At 42.1% G+C, this 21,292-nt stretch overlaps 1 protein-coding gene across 3 annotated transcripts in view; it reads right to left on the bottom strand.

Moving 5' to 3' along the window:
- Nucleotides 1-21,292, bottom strand: part of EDC4 (enhancer of mRNA decapping 4) — a 634,971-nt gene that overhangs the window by 81,813 nt on the left and 531,866 nt on the right. For all 3 annotated transcript variants that reach the window (XM_073576355.1, XM_073576356.1, XM_073576357.1), the window contains one exon: nucleotides 14,976-15,195. In XM_073576355.1, the coding sequence (XP_073432456.1) occupies nucleotides 14,976-15,195 (220 nt within the window). The remainder of the gene's footprint in view (nucleotides 1-14,975; nucleotides 15,196-21,292) is intronic.

Consider the following 21,292-nt stretch of genomic DNA (forward strand, 5'->3'; position numbering starts at 1 on the left):
AGACCTGGACTGTCTACTGCCGGCATGCCAAAGAACTCAATCACTTTTACCTGAGCTATCTCCGCAGACTTTTCCACATCAGGAGGCAAGAGAATGTCCCTGATATGACAATCCTGGAACAATCTGCGCTCTCCAGCGGGAACACTCTTCTGCTCAAAGTCCAAGACAAGTGGGCTGGACATGTGGTTAGGATGCCAGTTAGATGATTGCCTAAACATCGGCTGCACAGAGAACTGTGTCAGAGGGGCAAAAGGAACATTACAAAAACTGCCTTAAAGCCACAGCCGTGCAGATAAAATTGTGGCGTTGGATTAAAATGGACCGACTCCTAAAATATATAATAAATTGGGTACAGTATTTAAATGCAAATTATACTGAATATTTTTTCATAAGAATTTGAGAATGTTATGAAATGTCCTATAAATGTATTCCTGATCTAAGGATCTCGGCTTTTAATTGAGATGAATCTGTGCTGCACTTTATATACAGAGTGGGCCATTTATATGGATACAACAAAATAAAATGTGAATGGTTGGTGATATCAACTTCCTGTTTGTGGCACATTAGTATATGGGGGGACTTTTTAAGATGGGTGGTGACCATTTTGAAGTTGGCCATTTTTGATCCAACTTTATTTTTTTCAATGGGAAGAGGGTCATGTGACACATCAAACTTATTGAGAATTTCCCAAGAAAAACAGTGGTGTGCTTGGTTTTAATGTAACTTTATTCTTTCAGTTGTTATTTACAAGTTTATGACCACTAATAAAATGTGTTCAAAGTGCTGCCCATTGTGTTGGATTGTCAATGCAACCCTCTTCTCTCACTCTTGACACACTGATAGCAACACCGCAGAAGAAATGCTAGTGTAAGGGGGTCAGACTCCTTGTAGGAATGCTCGGTCCTGACACCCATAACCTGGTTGTCATCCAGCTACAGAAAGTCGCTGAGACCATGCTCACAGCATGGTCTCAGCAGCTTTCTCCATAGGTATAATACATTGCAATGCTGGAGCAATGTATTATACCTGCAACTAAAGTGAAAGTGAAAGTCCCATAAAGGGACTAGGTAAAAGAAAAAAAAAAAAAAAACTTAAAAAAAAATATGTTAAAAAAAAATATTTAAAAAATCCCTAAAAAATACATTTTTATGTAAAAAAATAAAAAACAAAAAAAATACACGTTTGGTATCATCATACCTCTTGAAAAAAGTGCAATAACACGCGATCAAATAGCCGGGTATGAATAAACCGCTGAAAAAGTCATCTTGTCCCGCAAAAAACAAGCCGCCATACAGCTCCATCAGCGAAAAAATAAAAGTTATAGCTCTCAGAATAAAGTGATGCAAAAATAATTGTTTTTCTATAAAAGTTTTTACTGAGGAAAAAACACCAAAACATAAAAAAAAAAAAAAAAAAAAAAGATATAAATGAGGTATTGCTGTAATCGTAGTGACCCGAAGAATAAAGCAGCCTTACCAATTTTGCCACAATACCGAATGGAGAAAAAAAAAAAAAAAAGAATTCCTGAATTGCTGTTTTTTGTTCATTCTGCCTCCACAAAAATCGTAATAGAAAGCGATCATAAAACATGTGCCCGAAAATCATAACAATAAAAACGTCAGCTCGTCCTGCAAAAAACAAGCCCACACATGACTGTCGGCTGAAATATGGAAAAATTATAGCTCTCAAAATACGGCGATGCAAAAATTTCTTACAAAAAATTCTTCCAAAAAGAAGTGTCTTTTAGTGTGTGACAGAAGCTAAACATGAAAAAAGGATATAAATCTGGTATCGTTGTATTCGCACCGACCCGAAGAATAAAGTCGCCTAATCACTAATACCGCACGAGGAACAGTGTAAAAAATAAAACCAATTCTTCACCTTTTGTGGATTTGTTCATTCTGCCTCCCAAAGATTGCAGTAAGGCCATCACAGTGGTTTACCCCCATGCACAGTGGCTCAGTGGATAGCAAATCAAACCCATGACAACATCTGCAAGGAGTTTGTATGTTCTCCCCGTGTTTGCGTGGGTTTCCTCCCACATTCCAAAAGACATACAGTTAGGGAATTTAGCTTGTGAGCCCCATCGGGGACAGTGGTGATAATGTGTGCAAACTGTAAAGCGCTGCGGAATATGTTAGCGCTATATAAAAATAAAGATTATTATTATATATGGGGTATCAGCGTACTCAGGACAAATTGCACAACAACTTTGGGGGTCCTATTTCTCCTGTTACCCTTGTGAAAATAAAAATTTGGTGGCAAAAAGATCATTTTTGTGGAAAAAAATATGATTTTTTTATTTTCGTGGCTCTACGTTATAAATTTCTGTGAAGCATTTGGGGGTTCAAAGTGCTCACCACACATCTAGATAGGCTCCTTGGGGGGTCTAGTTTCCAAAATGGAGTCATTTGTGGGGTGTTTCCACTGTTTAGACACATCAGGGGCTCTCCAAACGCGACATGGCGTCCGATCTCAATTCCATCAATTTTTGCGTTGATTCTGAGATTGTTTTCTCGTGACATATTGTACTTCATATGTTAGTGGTAAAATTTCTTTGATATGACTTGTGTTTATGAAAAAAAACAGAAATATGGCAAAAATTTTTACAATTTTGCAATTTTCAAACTTTAAATTTTTATGCCCTTTAATCAGAGAGATATGTCACACACATTTCTTAATAAATAACATTTCCCACATGTCTACTTTACATCAGCACAATTTTGGAAACAAATTTTTTTTTGTTAGGAAGTTATAAGGGTTAAAAGTTGACCAGCGATTTCTCATTTTTACAACCAAATTTACAAAACCCTTTTTTTTTTTTTTTTTTTTTTTTTTTTTTTTTTAAGGACCACATCATATTTAAAGTCATTTTGAGGGGTGTACATGACAGAAAATACCCATTCTAAAAACTAGACCCCTCAAGGTGCTCAAAACCACATTCAAGATGTTTATTAACCCTTTACGACCTTCACAGGAACTGAAGCAATATGGGAGGAAAAAATTAACATTTAACTTTTTTTTTTGCAAAAAATTTATTTCAGAACCAATTTTTTTTACTTTCACAAGTGTTAAAAGAGAAAATGAACCACAAAATTTGTTGCGCAATTTCTCCTAAATACGCCTATACCTCATATGTGGGGGTAAACCACTTTTTGGGCGCATGGCAGAGCTCGCAAGGGAAGGAGCGCAGTTTGACTTTTTCAATGCAGAATTGGCTGGAATTGAAATTGGATGCCATGTTGCGTTCGGAGAGCCCCTGATGTGCCTAAACAGTGGAAACCCCCAACAAGTGACCCCATTTTGGAAAAGTGACCCCTTAAGGAACTTATCTAGATGTGTGGTGAGCACTTTGAACTGCCAAGTGCTTCACAGAAGTTTATATCGTAGAGCCGTGAAAATAAAAAATCATTTTTTTCCACAAAAATAATCTTTTCGTCCCCAAATTTTTATTTTTACAAGGGTAACAGTATAAATTAGACCCCCAAAGTTGTTGTGCAAATTGTCCTGAATACGCCCATACCCCATATGACCTCTGGTTGTCATGCCGACACACCAGTGACCTGTGATCACGTGTCGCGGGTCACCGGTGAGCGTATTTCCTGCCCGATAGCCCTTGTTAAATGCCGCTGTCAAGAGTTTGACAGCGACATTTAGCTAGATCACGATTCCGCCCACGGCAATTGCGGACACATGTCAGCTGTACAAAACAGCTGACATGATCCGGCTTTGAGGTGGATTCACCGCCGGAGTCCACTTCAAAGAGGGAGATGCGACAAGCGAAGTACTAGTATGGTGCATGTTGCAAAGGGGATAAGTTCTGTCTTCATCCATCCGGGTTTCCTTAAATGCTTCCTATTCTTCCCTCTTTTTGGAACTGTTAACGATTGTGCTTTGAGAATCTAGTTTTTCAAAATTTCCCAACCTTCCTGGCCATTTTTGTCCTTAAGGATATTCAGCCATTGGATCCATCCAATTCTCTTTCAGAGTCCCTTAAAATCTGCCTTGAAGTTTGAGTCTTCACAGGTCTTCCTCTTTTAATTATCCAAAATTCTAAAATAGCATTGTCGCTACCTCCTGGGGTCCCACCTACTCTTACCTCCTCGGGTCTCAGTCACTCTTACCTTCTCAACCATTTCCTCCCTGTTTATAAGGATTAAATCCAAGGTAGCAGTTCCCCTTGTTTTCTTCCCTACCTTTTGGAAGATAAAGTGGTCAGCAAGAGAGGATAAGAATTTCCTTGACCTGTTAGTTTTGCCTGAGAGAGAATCCCAACAAATGTCTGGATAGTTGAAATCTCCCATGACAATTATGTCATATTTTTTGGAGAACTTGGCCATTTTATGCTTAAAGAGTTCATCCGTATCTTCAGCTTGCACAGGCGGTCTGTAATAAATACCTACAATGTTGTCTTTTCCGTTGTTCTCTCCTTGTATTCTTACCCAAACAGGTTCCACAGAACTCCCAGTCTCTGAAGTTTGGATCTCTGTGCAGATATACGCTTTTCTAACATACAATGCGACACGTTCTTCTCGTTTATCAATCTGTTTCTCGCAAATAAGTTGTATCCTTCTAGCCTTGTATTCCAATCATGTGTATTGTCTCACCAAGTTTCAGTGATTCCAATGACATCAAATTTCTTTTCCTGTGTTAGCAGTTCCAGTTTTCCTTGTTTGTTGCCCATGATTTGTGCATTTGTATAGAAACATCTTAGTTTGTGATTGGTTTCTCTTTCTCCAATATTTTTATTAGATTTTTGTGTCTTTGTTCTTCCTTTCAAGTTCTAATAGCAGAGTTCTCAATAGTATTTGTCAGGTGTATGATTTTTTCTGGCCTTTTGTTTCCCTTCCCACATTGTTCTAGTTTAATGCACTCCTGATGTGTAGCAAGGCGACTTCCAAATACATGTTTTCCAGTCTTCGTGAGGTGCATCCCCATCTCTAGCAAGCAGTCCATCATATAGGTAATTCACTGCGTGATCCAGAAATTCAAATCCTTGCTGACGGCACCATTGTCATAGAGAGATGTTCACCTGCAAAATCTTATGCCACCTCGTTCCATGGCCATACACTGGGAGGAAGGATGAGAAGACCACCTGCACTCCCAGTTCTTTCACTTTTCTTACCCAAGTTTTCAAAGTCACTGCAGATTGTTTCCAGGTCCTTTCTTGTGGTGTCATTTGTCCCCACATGTACTAGCAGGAATGGGTAGTCATCTGTAGGTCTGAAGAGTCTGATATCCTGTCAGACACATCTTTAATTTTTGCACCTGGAAGACAGCACATTTCTCATGAGCTTAATCTTCTTCAGATACTCCAGGATAGCATCTCTTAGAAAACCCTCCAGGATTTTACCCACAGTAGAGGTTAAGCTTACTGGTCTATAATATCCAAGTTCAGTTGTTGACCCCTTTTTAAATATTGGCACCACATGTGCTATATGCCAGTCCTGTGGTACAGACCCTGCTATTATGTAATCTTTAAAAATTAAAAATAATGGTGTATCTATGACTGTACTTAATTCCTGCAGTACTTGGGGGTGTATTCCATTCATGGAGCCAGGTGACCAGTGTGTTCCAATACGGGCTTCCCTAAATGTATGCATGGGGCTCAGGTGACTGGTGGGTCCAAATCATGACTTCCCCAGACATATCCATGTGTTCAGTGATGGTCAATGGAGCAGATTTGTATTCAGCCAGGGCCTTGGTTCCCTGAGCTGGCATCCTGTAGAATGTCAAATATGTGTCCCTTGTGATGGAGCCATGATGTCCTGGCTTCTGTCCTGCAGACTGTTACTGGATGTGGTTTTGTAAAGAGTTTCTGGATCACTTGTTACAGAGGCATACCCACCTTATATAGTTCACAACTGTTGTCCTTCAAGCCATCATCCAGAGGAAGGTGTAAAGTGATTAACCCCTTCACCCCCAAGGGTGGTTTGCACGTTCATGACCGGGCCAATTTTTTACAATTCTGACCACTGTCCCTTTATGAGGTAATAACTCTGAAACGCTTCCATGGATCCTGGGGATTCTGACATTGTTTTCTCGTGACATAGTGTACTTGATGCTAGTGGTAAAATTTCATTCATATAACACGTTTATTTGTGAAAAAAACCGGAAATTTGGCGAAAATTTCGCAATTTTCCAACTTTGAAATTTTATGCCCTTAAATCACAGAGATACGGCACACAAAAAACTTAATAAGTAACATTTCCCACATGTTTACTTTACATCAGCACAATTTTGGAACCAAATTTTTTTTTGTTAGGAAGTTATAAGGGTTAAAAGTTGACCAGCGATTTCTCATTTTTACAACACCATTTTATTTTATTTTTACGGACCACATCACATTTGAAGCCACTTTGAGGGGTCTATATGATAGAAAATACCCCAAAGTGACACCATTCTAAAAACTGCACCCCTCAAGGTGCTCAAAACCACATTCAAGAAGTTTATTAACCCTTCAGGTGCTTCACAGGAATTTTTTGAATATTTAAAAAAAAAAAAAGTGAACATTTAACTTTTTTTCACAAAAAAATAATTCAGGTTCAATTTTTTTTATTTTACCAAGGGTAAAAGGAGAAATTGGACTGGAAAAGTTTTTGTGCAATTTGTCCTGAGTACGCTGATACCTGATATGTGGGGGGGAACCACTGTTTCGGCACATGGCAGAGCTCAGAAGGGAAGGAGCGCCGTTTGACTTTTTCAATGCAAAATTGGCTGGAATTCTGATCGGACACCATGTCGCGTTTGAAAAGCCCCTGATGTACCTAAATAGTGGAAACTCCCCACAAATGACACCATTTTGGAAACTAGAACCCCCCCAAGGAACTTATCTAGATGTTTGGTGAGAACTTTGAACCCCCAAGGGCTTCACAGAAGTTTATAACGTACAGCCGTACAATTATAAAATCATATTTTTTCCACAAAAATGATCTTTTCACCCTCAATACTTACTTTCCCAAGGGTAACAGGACCCTAAAAGTTATTGTGCAATTTGTCCTGAGTACGCTGATACCCCACATGTGGGGGTAAACCACTATTTGGGCACTTGCCAGAAAGGAAACAGCGCCATTTGACTTTTTTGGCTGGAATTGAGATCGGACACCATGTCGCGTTTGGAAAGCCCTGATGTACCTCAACAGTGGAATCCCCCCACAAGTGACCCCATTTTGGAAACTAGACCCCCTAAGGAACTTATCTAGATGTGTGGTGAGCACTTTGAACTCCCCCAGTGCCTGGGCGTGAAAATAAAAAAATCGTATTTTTTCCACAAACATGATCATTTAGTCCACAATTTTTTTATTTTCCCAAGGGTACCAGGAGAAAACGGACCCCAAAAGTTGTTGTCCAATTTGTCCTGAGTACCTTGATACCCCATATGTGGGAGAAAACTACTGTATCGGCCCACGTCAGGGCACGGAAGGGAAGTAGTGACATTTTGGAATGCAGACTTTGATGGAATGCTCTGCGGGTGTCATGTTGCCTTTGGAGAGCCCCTAATGTACCTAAACTATTGAAACTCCCCACAAGTGACCCCATTTTGGAAACTAGACCCCCCCACGGAACTTATTTAGATGTGTGGTGAGCACTTTGAACCCCCAAGGGCTTCACAGAAGTTTATAACGCCCGGGCGTGAAAATAAAAAAATCATTTTTTTCCCACAAAAATGATATTTTTGTCCCCAATTTTTTATTTTCCTAAGGGCAACAGGAGAAATAGGACCCTAAAAGTTGTTTTGCAATTTGTCCTGAGTAGGCTGATACCCCATATGTGGGGGTAAAACACTGTTTGGGCACATGGCAGAACTTGGAAGGGATGGAGCACCATTTGACTTTTTCAACGCAGAATTGGCTGGAATTGAGATCAGACGCCATGTTGCGTTTGGAGAGCACCTGATGTGCCCAAACAGTGGAAACCCCCCAATTCTAACTCCAACCCTAACCCCAACATACCCCTAACCCTAATCTCAGCCCTAACCCTAGCCCCAACCCTAGCCCTAACCCTAATGGGAAAATGGAAATAAATACATTTTTTAAATTTTATTATTTTCCCCTAACTAAGGGGGTGATAACGGGGGGTTTGATTTACTATTTATGGCGGTTTTTATTTTTGGCAGCTGTCACACGCTAAAAGACACTTTTTATTGTAAAAATAGTTTTTGCATCACCATATATTGAGAGCTATAATTTTTCCTTATTTTGACCCACTGAGTCATGTGAGGTCTTATTTTTTGCGGGACGAGTTGACGTTTTTATTGGTATCATTTTCGGGCACGTGACATTTTATCATCGCTTTTTATTCCGATTTTTGGGACGCAGAATGAACAAAAACCAGCGTTTCATGAATTTCTTTTGGGGGGGTGCGTTTACACCGTTCCGCGTGCGGTTTTATTCTTCGGGTCAGTACAGTTACAGCGATACCTCATTTATGTCATTTTTTTATGTTTTGGCGCTTTTATGCAATAAAAACAATTTTATATAAAAAATAATTATTTTTGCATCGCTTTATTCTGCGAGCTTTAACTTTTTTATTTTTTCTCTGATGATGCTGTGTGATGGCTCATTTTTTGCGGGACAAGATGACGTTTTCAGCGGTACCATGGATATTTATATGCGTCTTTTTGATCGCACGTTATTGCACTTTTTGTTCGGCGGTATGATAAATCATTTTTTGCTTCGTTTTTTATTTTTATTTTTTAAGGGGTTCGCTAAAGGGGTTAACTAATGGGACAGTTTTATAGGGCAGGTCGTTACGGACGTGGCGATACCAAATATGTGTACTTTTATTGGTTTTTTTTTTATTTCCAAAATATGAATTTATTAGGGAATTTTTTTTTTTAATTTATTTAGCGATTTTTTTAAAATTATTTTTACACTTTTTTTTTTTTTTTTTTTAACTTTATTAGGTTGTCGCTGATCTGTCACATCACAGATCACTGTGACAGATCAGCAATCTGTCACAGGCAGTGCAGAAGGCTTCCTCATGCCTGCGCTTTGCAGGCACTGAGGAAGCCAGCTCCCTGCAGGCCCCCGAAGGTCCCCGTCGCGATCTATTTTGTTTTATTACAGAAGACAAGGGTTTTGGTGGAAAAGTCATTAGAGGAGTAGAACAGTGTTATTTTTAAATAAAAAAGTAAAAGAGTTTGGTTTTATTTCAAATAAAATACTTTATACTTGCTGTTTCCTTATTTACCATGTAACTATAGGATTAGTAATGGATAAGTGTCTTATAGGCGCCTCTCCATTACTAAGCCGTGGGCTTGATGTCACCTGACAATACAAAGGTGACATCAACCCCACAAATATGAACCCTATTTGCCACCACTACAGGGAAACTGGGAAGAGCCAGGCAAAGCGCCAGAATTGGTGCTTCTAATAGATGCGCCTTTTCTGAGCGGCTGCGCGCTGTTAATTTTAGGCTGGGTGGAGGGGGGCAATATCCATGGCCCCTTACCAGCCCCCAGCTGTCTGCAAGGCTGGTTGTCAAAATTGGGGGGACCCCACACAATTTTTTAAATTTATTTAAAAAAAAAAACAAACTACAAAACTACGTAAAGCAGTCTATACAAGAGAAGATAGTATTCTGCTACAGATGGATCTGGATAAGTTGGAAACTTGGGCCGAAAGGTGGCAGATGCGGTTTTACAATGATAAATGTAAGGTTATACACATGGAAAGAGGGAATCACTATCACCATTACACATTGAACAGCAAACCACTGGGTAAATCTGACATGGAGAAGGACTTGGGGATCCTAGTTAATGATAAACTTACCTGGAGCAGCCAGTGCCAGGCAGTGGCTGCTAAGGCAAACAGGATCATGGGGTGCATTAAAAAAGGTCTAGATACACATGATGAGAGCATTATACTGCCTCTGTACAAATTCCTGGTTAGACCACACATTGAGTACTGCGTACAGTTTTAGGCACCGGTTAGGATATAATGGAAGGATATAACTAGAGCGAGTACAAAGGAGGGCAACAAAATTAATAAAGGGGATGGGGGAATTACAATACGACCGAGGGGTGATCAAATAACCATGTATAAATATATAAGGGGACAATACAAATATCTCTCCAAGGATCTCTTTATATCGAGGACGGAGACGGTCTCCTCTGCGTCTGGAGGAGAGAAGGTTTTTCAACCAACATAGAAGAGGATTCTTCACTGTTAGGTCAGAAAGAATCTGGAATTCCTTGCCTGAAGAGGTGGTGATGGCAAACTCAGTTGAGGGATTCAAGAGAGGCCTAGATGTCTTCCTGGAGAGAAACAATATTGTATCTTACAGTTATTAGGTTCTTTAGAAGGACGAAGATCTAGAGATTTATTCTGATGGAATATAGGCTGAACTGTATGTACAAAAGTCTCTCTCGGCCTTGCTAACTAGGTTACTAAATAATTAAAACATATGACATGGGGACCCCTCTATTATTGATAACCAGCCTTGCTGAAGATGACAGCTGGGGGTTGCAGCCCCCACCTGTGAGCTTTCCCTGGCTAGTTATCAAAAATACAGGGGAAACCACGCCAGAATTTTTGAAAAAATTATTTATTTACAGTACAGGCGACGGCTGATGAATATTCCCTGCTCTTGCTGTTATTAATGGCAGCAGGTGTCGGCTGATGGGAGCAGTAGTCCCATCAGCCAACACCAATAACCTGAGGTAAACTTTATATCTCCGATCATAGCTGCAGGCTCACGCTTTTATTTGGCAGCCTGGGGAACCGTGGCTATCTTACCGGCAGTAATGATTTTATCGCTGGTCAGAAGCAGTGTTTGCCGTGCTGTTATGCACATGTCAGCGCGGCAAAAACCCAATGTTCGGGCAGCCAAACCCGAACAGTAACATGGACTTTCTGGTGAAGTCCGTGTTCATTATCCGTGCCTGAACAGCAGGTGTTCGGTAGACGCCAAACTTTAATGTTCGAGTTTGCCAATCCCTAGTCTGGATAATTAAGGGTCCCGTTTCACATAGCGATGCACCAGCGATCCCGACAATGATACGACCTGGTAAGGATCGCTGGTGCGTCGCTACATGGTCACTAGTAAGCTGCCAAACAGGCAGATCTCTTCAACGACGCAGCAACGTTACGGCGATCCGTATAACGACCTTGGCGGTCGTTGGTACCTTGTCACACAGCAGCTTTTCTGATGACTCACGCCTGTGTCCCTAAGTTCTGCGTCGCCAACGAGGTCGCTCTTCGGCATCAAACACAGAGATGCATGGTGGCCAGCGGGACGCCAACAATAAAAAAATGGCCCAGGACATTCGAGCACGATCAGCGATATCCAGCGGGGGAGCTGGGGGGGGCGGTCGCCGCTATGTGTCACATGTAGCGAGTCGCTGGCGAGATCTGTTATGATTGAGTCACCATAGGAGGCAAAAACAGAAATGCTAGCTAAGTCCTGAAAACCAGAGAAGTTGGCAACTATCAGATTGCAGACCCCTGAACCTATCAACACAACTAGCAGTAGCCGTGGGGGGTTCCTACGATGACCTAGACCCCTCGATCACAGCCGGAGAGATACATAGGCCTAAAGAAGGAAAGGGGAAATCTAACTGCCCCAGAGCAGACCCCAAAGCAATAGGCAGCCCCCCACATATAATGACGGTGAAGCAAGATGAAAACACTTACACAGACAGAAAGACAGGCTGAGCAAAGACGGGGCCCAAAAACTACCTAAATAGGAACGGATAGGAAGGCTGCTGTCTGCAATCTGCCAAAACCCTTTCAGAGACAAAAGCCAACAAGCTGATATAAAAATGGCCCTGAAGCAACTAAGCTTCAAAAACTAAATCAGCACTCAGGTACCTTCAGAAGACAGAGCTCACGGAACACTGCACACTCCAGCAGGGAGTGGCAGAATCCAAAAAGCAAGAAAAACAAAAACAAATCTTAGATGCAAAAGGCAAAACAGAAACTTAGCTTTAGGAGAGCAGGAATCAGACTGGTGTCCAAGAGTCCACAGAGAAATCACCCGCAGGGCAGCAAGGGCGTAGGCTGCCTTAAATCCAGTCAGTGACTCCACTCAGCCAATCGTCTTCATTAGTCCCAGGTGTCTGATAATCAGGCTCACTACCTTCCTTCACTAGAATAGGGAGTTCACCAGGCCTCAGTGACGGAGGGGAAAATGAACTCACAACAGAGATCGCTGTTGCGTCACAAAATCTGTGACATTTCAGCGATCTCGTTATGTGAGACGGGGCCTTAAGATTAAATGCTGTGTCATCACAACTATTAGTCATGCTTTTAGAATCTTGCTATAAAGGACAATAAAGAAGAGACGAGCGCGAATAGGGTCTTATCTGATAGAGATTTCAGAATACACAATAAGATTGCACTCACCTGATGCATATTTACATTGGAGCTTAGAAATTCATCGGGGTTGACAGCTGCTACAGACCCACAGACCAAATCATAACATTAAATCTGGAAAATTCGTGGATATCATCTGCGCTGCTGCATAAATAAAGGTCCAGGCGAGTTGAAGATAAAAAATGGTGGTTTATTCTCAACGTGTTTCAATGTCAATAGGACTTCTTCCTCAGGAGATGCTATCTGCCGATGCTATAGCACCTCCTGAAGAAGTCCTATTGACTTCGAAATGCGTTGAGAATAAACCACCATTCTTTATCTTCAACTCACCTGGACCTTTATTTATGCAGCAGCACGGACGGTATCCACGAATTTTCCAGATTTAATGTTTAGAATTTTGCTATAATAGTGAATAAAGTGATTTTATTTCTATGATTTCTAAAAGGGAATCAAAATCACCATATTACCAAAACAAGCTCTGTATCCAGCAAATTGCAGCTTTCGGCAAGCAAAATTTTATTAACCACATGTCTGACCCAGGAGGGCTCCTCTCTGTTTAATAATTGATCCAATCTTCTCTTTCTTGTATAACACAAAGGACAAAGTTTTTCTTTTTATCAGCACTGTAAAGCTGACACACAAATGGAGATACACTACCTGAACAAAAGGGTTCAGGATTACCTAGAATATGTCCTTTTTCCAGATGATACCCTAAGATTTGACCACAAAGACTTCTGGGTTTTTAGATAGGACCCGTGTCAGATCGGCCTTGTTTACCAATGGTATACTGGCTTATCCAGCCTCCGATGTACTGATAGAGGTTGTTTAGTCTGGAAGGTGGATTTGCCCTCCGTTTCTTCCTCTCTATAAGAGGCGAAAAGCAAAGTGAACAGTACCAATAGACAGAAAAGTGTGACTGTTCAACCCTTGCATATTACATTTAAAGTTCAGTCCGCTGTACTAGGCATAACAATAGTGAATCAGTTTTACCCAGTGCTCATTTTATAAAGGCTACACATGCTTGTAAAGATATTTACAGTACATCACCAAAAAATGCTATATTCCACACTCCAGAGTTAAGACAAGTTAAAAAGGAAAGTTGTGCATTGATGTGGTTCTCTTGTGGTTACTAACCAGTTTTACTAGCCTCTCTGTAGTGCTGAACAGTTAAGTATGGGAGCCCATTGACTGGACATTTACGATATATACATTTTATATCCCATAAATCTCTCAAAAAAAGGGACTAACCCCTGAAGCTTTACTGCAGCACTTGAGAGTATTCTAATCAGGGAATGTGGACTTTGGTTGAGAAAAGGTTGCACACTAGACAATGCTATAGAGTAAGCATTGTGCCATGTTTTAGTGGGTTTTTTTTCAACAAGATGTTCTTTCCCTTTGTACCTTTTAAAAGTATTTTTTATTTATTCAATTGTGTTTTTTTGTTCAACACTAAGGGCCCTGTTGCACACTTCAATGTCCCAGTGATCCCACCAAAGATCCGACGTGAATGGGATCGCTGGGACATAGTTAGCTGATTGCTGGTGAGCTGTCACATCGGCAGACTCACCAGCGATCAGGACCAGCGAGCACGCTGGTATCGAGGGTAAACAGCGGGTATCTAAGCAACGTGTGGCGCTTAGTTACCTGCTGTTTACCCTGGATACCAGCTTCCAGCGTGTGCTGTATGGTGCTGGGAGCTCGCTGATCGTTGGTCTCTCGTCACACGCAGCGATGTGTGCTGCCCAGCGGGAGACCAACGATAGATTTATGGCCCAGACAATTAGGCAACTATTAACGATCAGCCAACTGATGGCTAATTGTTGCTACGTGTCACACGCAACGATGTCGTTCACAATATCACAATAATGGTGACGTTGCAACGATAATAATGGTGACGTTGCAACGATATCGTTCACAATATCGTTGCGTGTAACGGGGCCTTAAGGGTTGTTCAGAGTCTCTAGCTGGCTTCATGATTCGTCATTTGTAACTTTTCATAATGTTGCATAAGTTTACCTCAAGTGTTCTGCTGCAATGACTGTAGGTACACCAACAATTTTTGAGGCATTTTGAAAAACATGCGGCTTGAGTTCTTAAAAAAAAAAGCTTTGCACAAAATGTGTGGACTTTGTGTGCCATTGTGATACATTTGGTGCAAAACATGTTGGAGAATACTGCAAGATAAGGAAGGGTCAATTAACAAAAAAGCAAATAATGAATTATGCTCTCTGTGTGTCTACAGAACCTGCCTTCAAAAGTGATTGTTTGGAGGAAGCACAATTCGTTAACCACAGGATTCCATTTGCTAGTAGTGAATACACCCAGCATTGAAACAAGGAAGAAGGGGGGAAAACAGGCATTATACAAATGTATAACCATTTGTTCGGTTATACCATGCAGCTGTGGCTACAAGGCGACAATGGCCGTTACAGAGGTGACACGGAGAGAGGTTACTATATGATGCTATTACATACCAGCACAATGTAAAAAAAAAAATTATTGCAACTTGTCTTTTGCAATGCCTTAGGGGTTGCAGTGAGACTCCAGTCACTTGCACTCTGCTGCCATGATGTAGTGGTGTAGAGAGGTGTTTGGCCATATGTGCAGTGTTTTGGTTAAAGTCAGAACAGCCAGGGCTTATTTTTACAGAATATATACCTGCTGAAATGCTTGGTTGAGCTGGCCTTGTTGAAGCAGTTGCATGATTTGTGTCTGTTGCGACTGATAGTCATGATGAGAAGATGGAATAGGTGTCCCTGCTGCAGATCTCATAGCATGCATAATGCTGGAGGTGACTGCGGCCTGCTGCTCCTTCATAGCATGATTCACTTCTTCTTTGATAATTCTTTGCACCTGACATAGGATAGAGTCTTGCATACTGGAAACAAAAGTAACATGGGATAAATACATCAAGATAGTTTAACTTCAAGTATTACACATAAGAAATCAAATTACTAAAATCTTGTCAGAGATCCAAGGGCCAATGTTTCTCCTTGTGGAGAGTGACATGTTAAGCATGCCGCATTGCTCCTCTGGGAAATATGTGCCAACTATAGGAAGCCTAAAAGTCAATGTCGACCCTTTGTCGAGCATTGTCACATAGGTTTGTTAAGGAGACGATACTGACTTTTAGGATTGCTTCTTTCTATAAGTGGCACTAGAGTTCTAGTCCTCTTCTTCTCTGAAGAGACAATCTGCATAAAATCTTGTCAGTATCACACAACCCGCTTAGTTCTTTTCACACTCTAATAAACTGCTATTGATTTTAGGAAAAATATATTTTTTACCACCTTTTTTATGAGCATTATGTAAAGTAGAAAAAAAAGGTTTTTCGAAGTTGCCCATATCATTTTTTTTTTCTTTTACATAGAACCTGTCATCAGGACTTTAGACCCCAAACTAATGGTATGCATGTAAATGTGCTTTTCATGCTCATTAAATCCTAAAAATTGTAGAAATCAGTTTTGCGGTTTTAAAAAAATCCAATGTTCAAATTGTGTAATGTGCTGGCACTGAAGTTACAAGCACTGCTGCTTCTGTGCCTTTTCATAAAAAATACCTAAACATACTAAAGTGCAAAACTGTACAGCGTCACACAGACATAAACAACACATATGGAATATTAGCGAATACTGACCAACAAATAGAATCAAAATAGATCCTGGCAGTGTTTAGACTAGGGGTGGGGAACGTCAGGCCCGCGGGTCGTATACGGCCCACGATATTATCTGGTGCAGCCCGCAGCCACTTTGCACAGTTTGTGGCCACGGGCCCTTTAATTCTAAAAGCAGCACTGCACGCGGCCCATTATGTGGCCCGGCGCCGCCCCCATCACACATTCAACTTATCGGCATCTATGATGCCGATTCAGTTGAAAGCAGTGATGGAGGAGAGAGCGTCAGATGCTCTTCTCTCCCATCACTCCTCCTCTGTGACTCAAGGGCACGCGTTGACGTCACTCCCCCCCCCCCCCCCCCGTAGATGGGACCGGAGCAGAGCCTGGAGCAACGCGCAGACACATGGAGGAGTGGTGAGTATTGGGTGAGCGTGTGAATCCAGGGGTTGCACTATACTGTGTATTGGGGAGCTGCGCCTGCACTATACTGTGTGTTGGGGGATTTGCACTCTACTGTGTATTGGGGGAGCTGTGCCTGCACTATACTGTGTGTTGAGGGATTTGTACTATACTGTGTATTGGGGGAGCTGTGCCTGCACTATACTGTGTGGAGGGGAGCTGCACTATACTGTGCGTGGGGGAAACCGCACTCTACTGTGCGTGGGGGGGGAGCTTCACTATACTGTGCGTGTGGAGGAGCTGCACTATACTGTGCGTGTGGGGGAGCTGCACTATACTGTGCGTGTGGGGGAGCAGCACTATACTGCGTGTGTGGGGGAGCAGCACTATACTGCGCGTGTGGGGGAGCTGCACTATACTGCGCGTGTGGGGGGAGCTGCACTATACTGGGGGAGCTGAACTACAGTGCTGTGAATTGGGACAAAGCATTTTCGTAAGTAAAATAATAAGTTGGTTACCAGTCAGTGGTTCAAACCAGTTTTAACTGCTTTGAACAGGCACTCACACCTGTTCAAAGCAGTTTAAACTGGTTTGAATCAGTGACTGGTAACCAACTTACGATTTTACTTAAAAAAAAAAAAAAAAAATGCTTTGTCCCAATTAATTTGCACAGCACTGTATACTGTGTGTTGGGGGAGCTGAACTGTACTGTGATGGGGGAGCTGAACTATACTGTGTGTGGAGGGGAGCTGTACTATACTGTGTGTGGAGGGGGAGCTGCACTGTACTGTGTGTGGAGGGAGCTGCACTATACTGTGTGTTGGGGGAGCTGAACTATACTGAGTGTGTGAGGGAACTTTACTATACTGTGTATTGGGGGAACTGCGTCTGCACTATACTGTCTGTTGGGGAAGCTGCACTATACTGTATATTGGGGGAGCTGAGCCTGCACTATAAGGTGGTGGGGGAGCTGCACTGTACTGTGTGTGGAGGTAATCTGCACTATACTGTGTGTGGGGGGAACCTGCATTATACTGTGTGTGGGGGTAAGCTGCACTATACTGTGTGTGGGGGAAGCTGCATTATACTGTGTGTGGGGGGAGCTGAACTATACTGTGCGTGGGGGAGCTGCACTGTACTGTGTGTGGGGGTAATCTGCACTATACTGTGTGTGGGGGGAAGCTGCATTATACTGTGTGTGGGGGTAAGCTGCACTATACTGTGTGTGGGGGGAAGCTGCATTATACTGTGTGTGGGGGGAGCTGAACTATACTGTGCGTGGGGGAGCTGCACTATACTGTGCGTGTGGGGGGAGCTGCACTATACTGTGTGTTGGGGGAGCTGAACTACAGTGCTGTGAATTAATTGGGACAAAGTATTTTCGTAAGTAAAATCATAAGTTGGTTACCAGTCAGTGATTCAAACCAGTTTTAACTGCTTTGAACAGGCACTCACACCTGTTCAAAGCAGTTAAAACTGGTTTGAATCACTGACTGGTAACCATTTTACGATTTTACTTAAAAAAAAAATGCTTTGTCCCAATTAATTTGCACAGCACTGTATACTGTGTGTTGGGGGAGCTGAACTGTACTGTGTTGGGGGAGCTGAACTATACTTTGTGTGGAGGGAGCTGCACTATACTGAGTGTTGGGGAGCTGAACTATACTGTGTGTGGAGGGGAAGCTGCACTATACTGTGTGTTGGGGGAGCTTAACTATACTGAGTGTGTGAGGGAACTTTACTATAATGTGTATTGGGGGAGCTGCGTCTGCACTATAATGTGTGTTGGGGAAGCTGTACTGTGCTGTACTGTGTGTTGGGGAGCTGCACTATACTGTGTATTGGTGGAACTGAGCCTGCACTATAAGGTGGTGGGGGAGCTGCACTGTACTGTGTGTGTGGGGGGAAGCTGCACTATACTGTGTGGGGGGGGGAAGCTGCATTATACTGTGTGTGAGGGGAAGCTGCATTATACTGTGTGTGGGGGGAGCTGCACTATACTGTGTGTGAGGGGGAGCTGCACTATACTGTGTGTGAGGGGGGAGCTGCACTATACTGTGTGTGAGGGGGAGCTGCACTATACTGTGTGTGAGGGGGAGCTGCACTATACTGTGTGTGAGGGGGAGCTGCACTATACTGTGTGTGGGGGGAGCTGCACTATACTGTGTGTGTGGGGGGAGCTGCACTATACTGTGTGTGTGGGGGGAGCTGCACTATACTGTGTGTGGGGGGAGCTGCACTATACTGTGTGTGAGGGGGGAGCTGCACTATACTGTGTGTGGGGGGAGCTGCACTATACTGTGTGTGTGGGGGGAGCTGCACTATACTGTGTGTGGGGGGAGCTGCACTATACTGTGTGTGGGGGGAGCTGCACTATACTGTGTGTGGGGGGAGCTGCACTATACTGTGTGTGGGGGAAGCTGCACTATACTGTGTGTGGGGGGGAGCTGCACTATACTGTGTGTGGGGGGGGAGCTGCACTATACTGTGTGTGGGGGGGAGCTGCACTATACTGTGTGTGTGTGGGGGAGCTGCACTATACTGTGTGTGTGTGGGGGAGCTGCACTATACTGTGTGTGTGTGGGGGAGCTGCACTATACTGTGTGTGTGTGGGGGAGCTGCACTATACTGTGTATGTGGGGGGAGCTGCACTATACTGTGTATGTGGGGGGAGCTGCACTATACTGTGTATGTGGGGGAGCTGCAAGTTATTTAAATGTTTGAATAAATAGAGTAGGTTAATGTGTAAGTTAATAATTTTATATCGCCCCCGAATGCTATTATAACATTCCAAACGCCCTTGGCAGAAAAAAGGTTCCCCACCCCTTGTTTAGACTATCATTGATAATACAATTATGGACTACCAACCCGTTTCCTGTCATCAAGATTCTTCATTGGAGTAAGAACCAATAAGGTGGGAACATCCCATCATCATGGTCAATATAGTCCACTGATACGGTAACAAAATAGCCCACAATGCACGTTGGTAGTAGCGTACCCTCATTTTACCACGCATCTTTGGTCATCACTGTGTGAAATCTGTAGTCTCATTCATCTAACTGGGTGAGAGGGTTCCAAATTATTGTACACAGTGATGTTTATATATGTGTTTACCCTATGGGCATTGACCCTTGGGCTATATGCATATTATTACCTTGTTGGTATTATGTATTCAATCTGCTTTGATCCATAATTGTATTATCATTGATAGTCTAAACACTGCCAGGATCTATTTTGATTCTATTTGTTGGTCAGTGTTTGCTAATATTCCATATGTGTTGTTTAGGTCTGTGTGGCGCTGCACTGTTTTGCACTTTAGTATGTTTAGGTATTTTTTATTTTTAGGCTACATTAAAAGCGAAGTTTTTATACTACCACCCCTTGCTATAATTCTACTGACCCCTAGTGGTAGATTTGTTCTTAACCAGTTGCCCTTTCCCCTTTCATTGCCTGCTTCCTTTATCTGACTGACAGTTCACTGGAACATAAACAAGAAGTTTAAGAAGGGGAGAGGCAGGAAACTGTAAGTACACTAGTCAGAGAAAAAGGGGCATATCGCACTCCACTAAAGTTGGTGCCAAGAAGGAGAATCTTGTAAGATAGCACGGCTTAGTGGTTAGCACTGCAGCCTTGCAACGCTGGGGTCCTGAGTTCAAATCCCACCAAGGAAAACATTTTCAAGGAGTTTTATGTTCTCCCCGTGTTTGCGTGGGTTTGCTCCAGGTTTCCCAGTTTCCTCCCAGATTCCAAAGACATACTGTTAAGGGTTTCTAGATTGTAAACCCATCAGGGACAGTGCCGATAATGTCTGTAAAGTGCTGCTGAATTAATGGTGCTATATAAATGAGTAGAATAAATAAAGAACATCTTCGGCACTACGTAAAAGTGAAATATAATCAGTCAGCAAGTGAGACAGATTTGATATACCAATGTTTCCGCCTTCTGGCCTTTATCAAGGTAATCTGTACAAAACGTAAAGAGCATAACAAGTCCAAAATCAAATAAACAGATTACAATATCACATGAAATGAAAATATAACAATTTCACATACATTGAAGAAAATGAAATGCGGTTTCTTGTTTAAAATTAGAATCTATTCAGTATTCAGTAAAGTGATTGGGAAGGTAATTATTTAGTATGCATTTGTCACTTTTTATAATCTTATCCATCTGGTTCTGTTCTTTACTGGAGTATCAGAATACTTGCTTGAATACTTTTTCAATACATTTTCACGGGTTCCCATTGTTCTATAGACTAGCACCTGAACAGGTAATCATCCATTAGCTGTAATATTTTCTCTCTTTAGTTATCTTATTGGGATGCCGCCTTCTTTGCTTTATATTCTTTCTTTCCACTGTATGTTCATATGCTCCTAGATACTTGTGGTCCACCTGACTTGTATGATATTTTGACCTTACAAACCTTATAATGAGACAGCCACCTCCTTTGAATACTGAAGACATTATAATTTTAAATAAGAAACACTGTTTAATTTTCTTCAATTTATGTGAAATTGTTAAGCTCTAATTTCCGTTCCATTCATGTGATATGTAACCTGTTTATTTGACCTTGCCCTTAAGCTATGCTCTTTACATTTTGTACAGATTACCGTATATACTCGAGTATAAGGCGACCCCCCTAATTTTGCCACAAAAAACTGGGAAAACTTATTGACTTGTGTATAAGCCGAGGGTGCACAGTGAGTGGCCTCAGTTATCTGCACAGTGAGTGGCCCCAGTTATCTGCACAGTGAGTGGCCCCAGTTATCTGCACAGTGAGTGGCCCCAGTTATCTGCACAGTGAGTGGCCCCAGTTATCTGCACAGTGAGTGGCCCCAGTTATGATGCAGTGAGTGGCCTCAGTTATCTGCACAGTGAGTGGCTCCAGTTATCTGCACAGTGAGTGGCCCCAGTTATCTGCACAGTGAGTGGCCCCAGTTATGATGCACAGTGAGTGGCC

Source organism: Dendrobates tinctorius, unplaced genomic scaffold (assembly GCF_039654945.1).
Source record: "Dendrobates tinctorius isolate UK_male_01 unplaced genomic scaffold, ASM3965494v1 ptg000048l, whole genome shotgun sequence".
NCBI classification, from domain to species: Eukaryota; Metazoa; Chordata; class Amphibia; order Anura; family Dendrobatidae; genus Dendrobates; species Dendrobates tinctorius.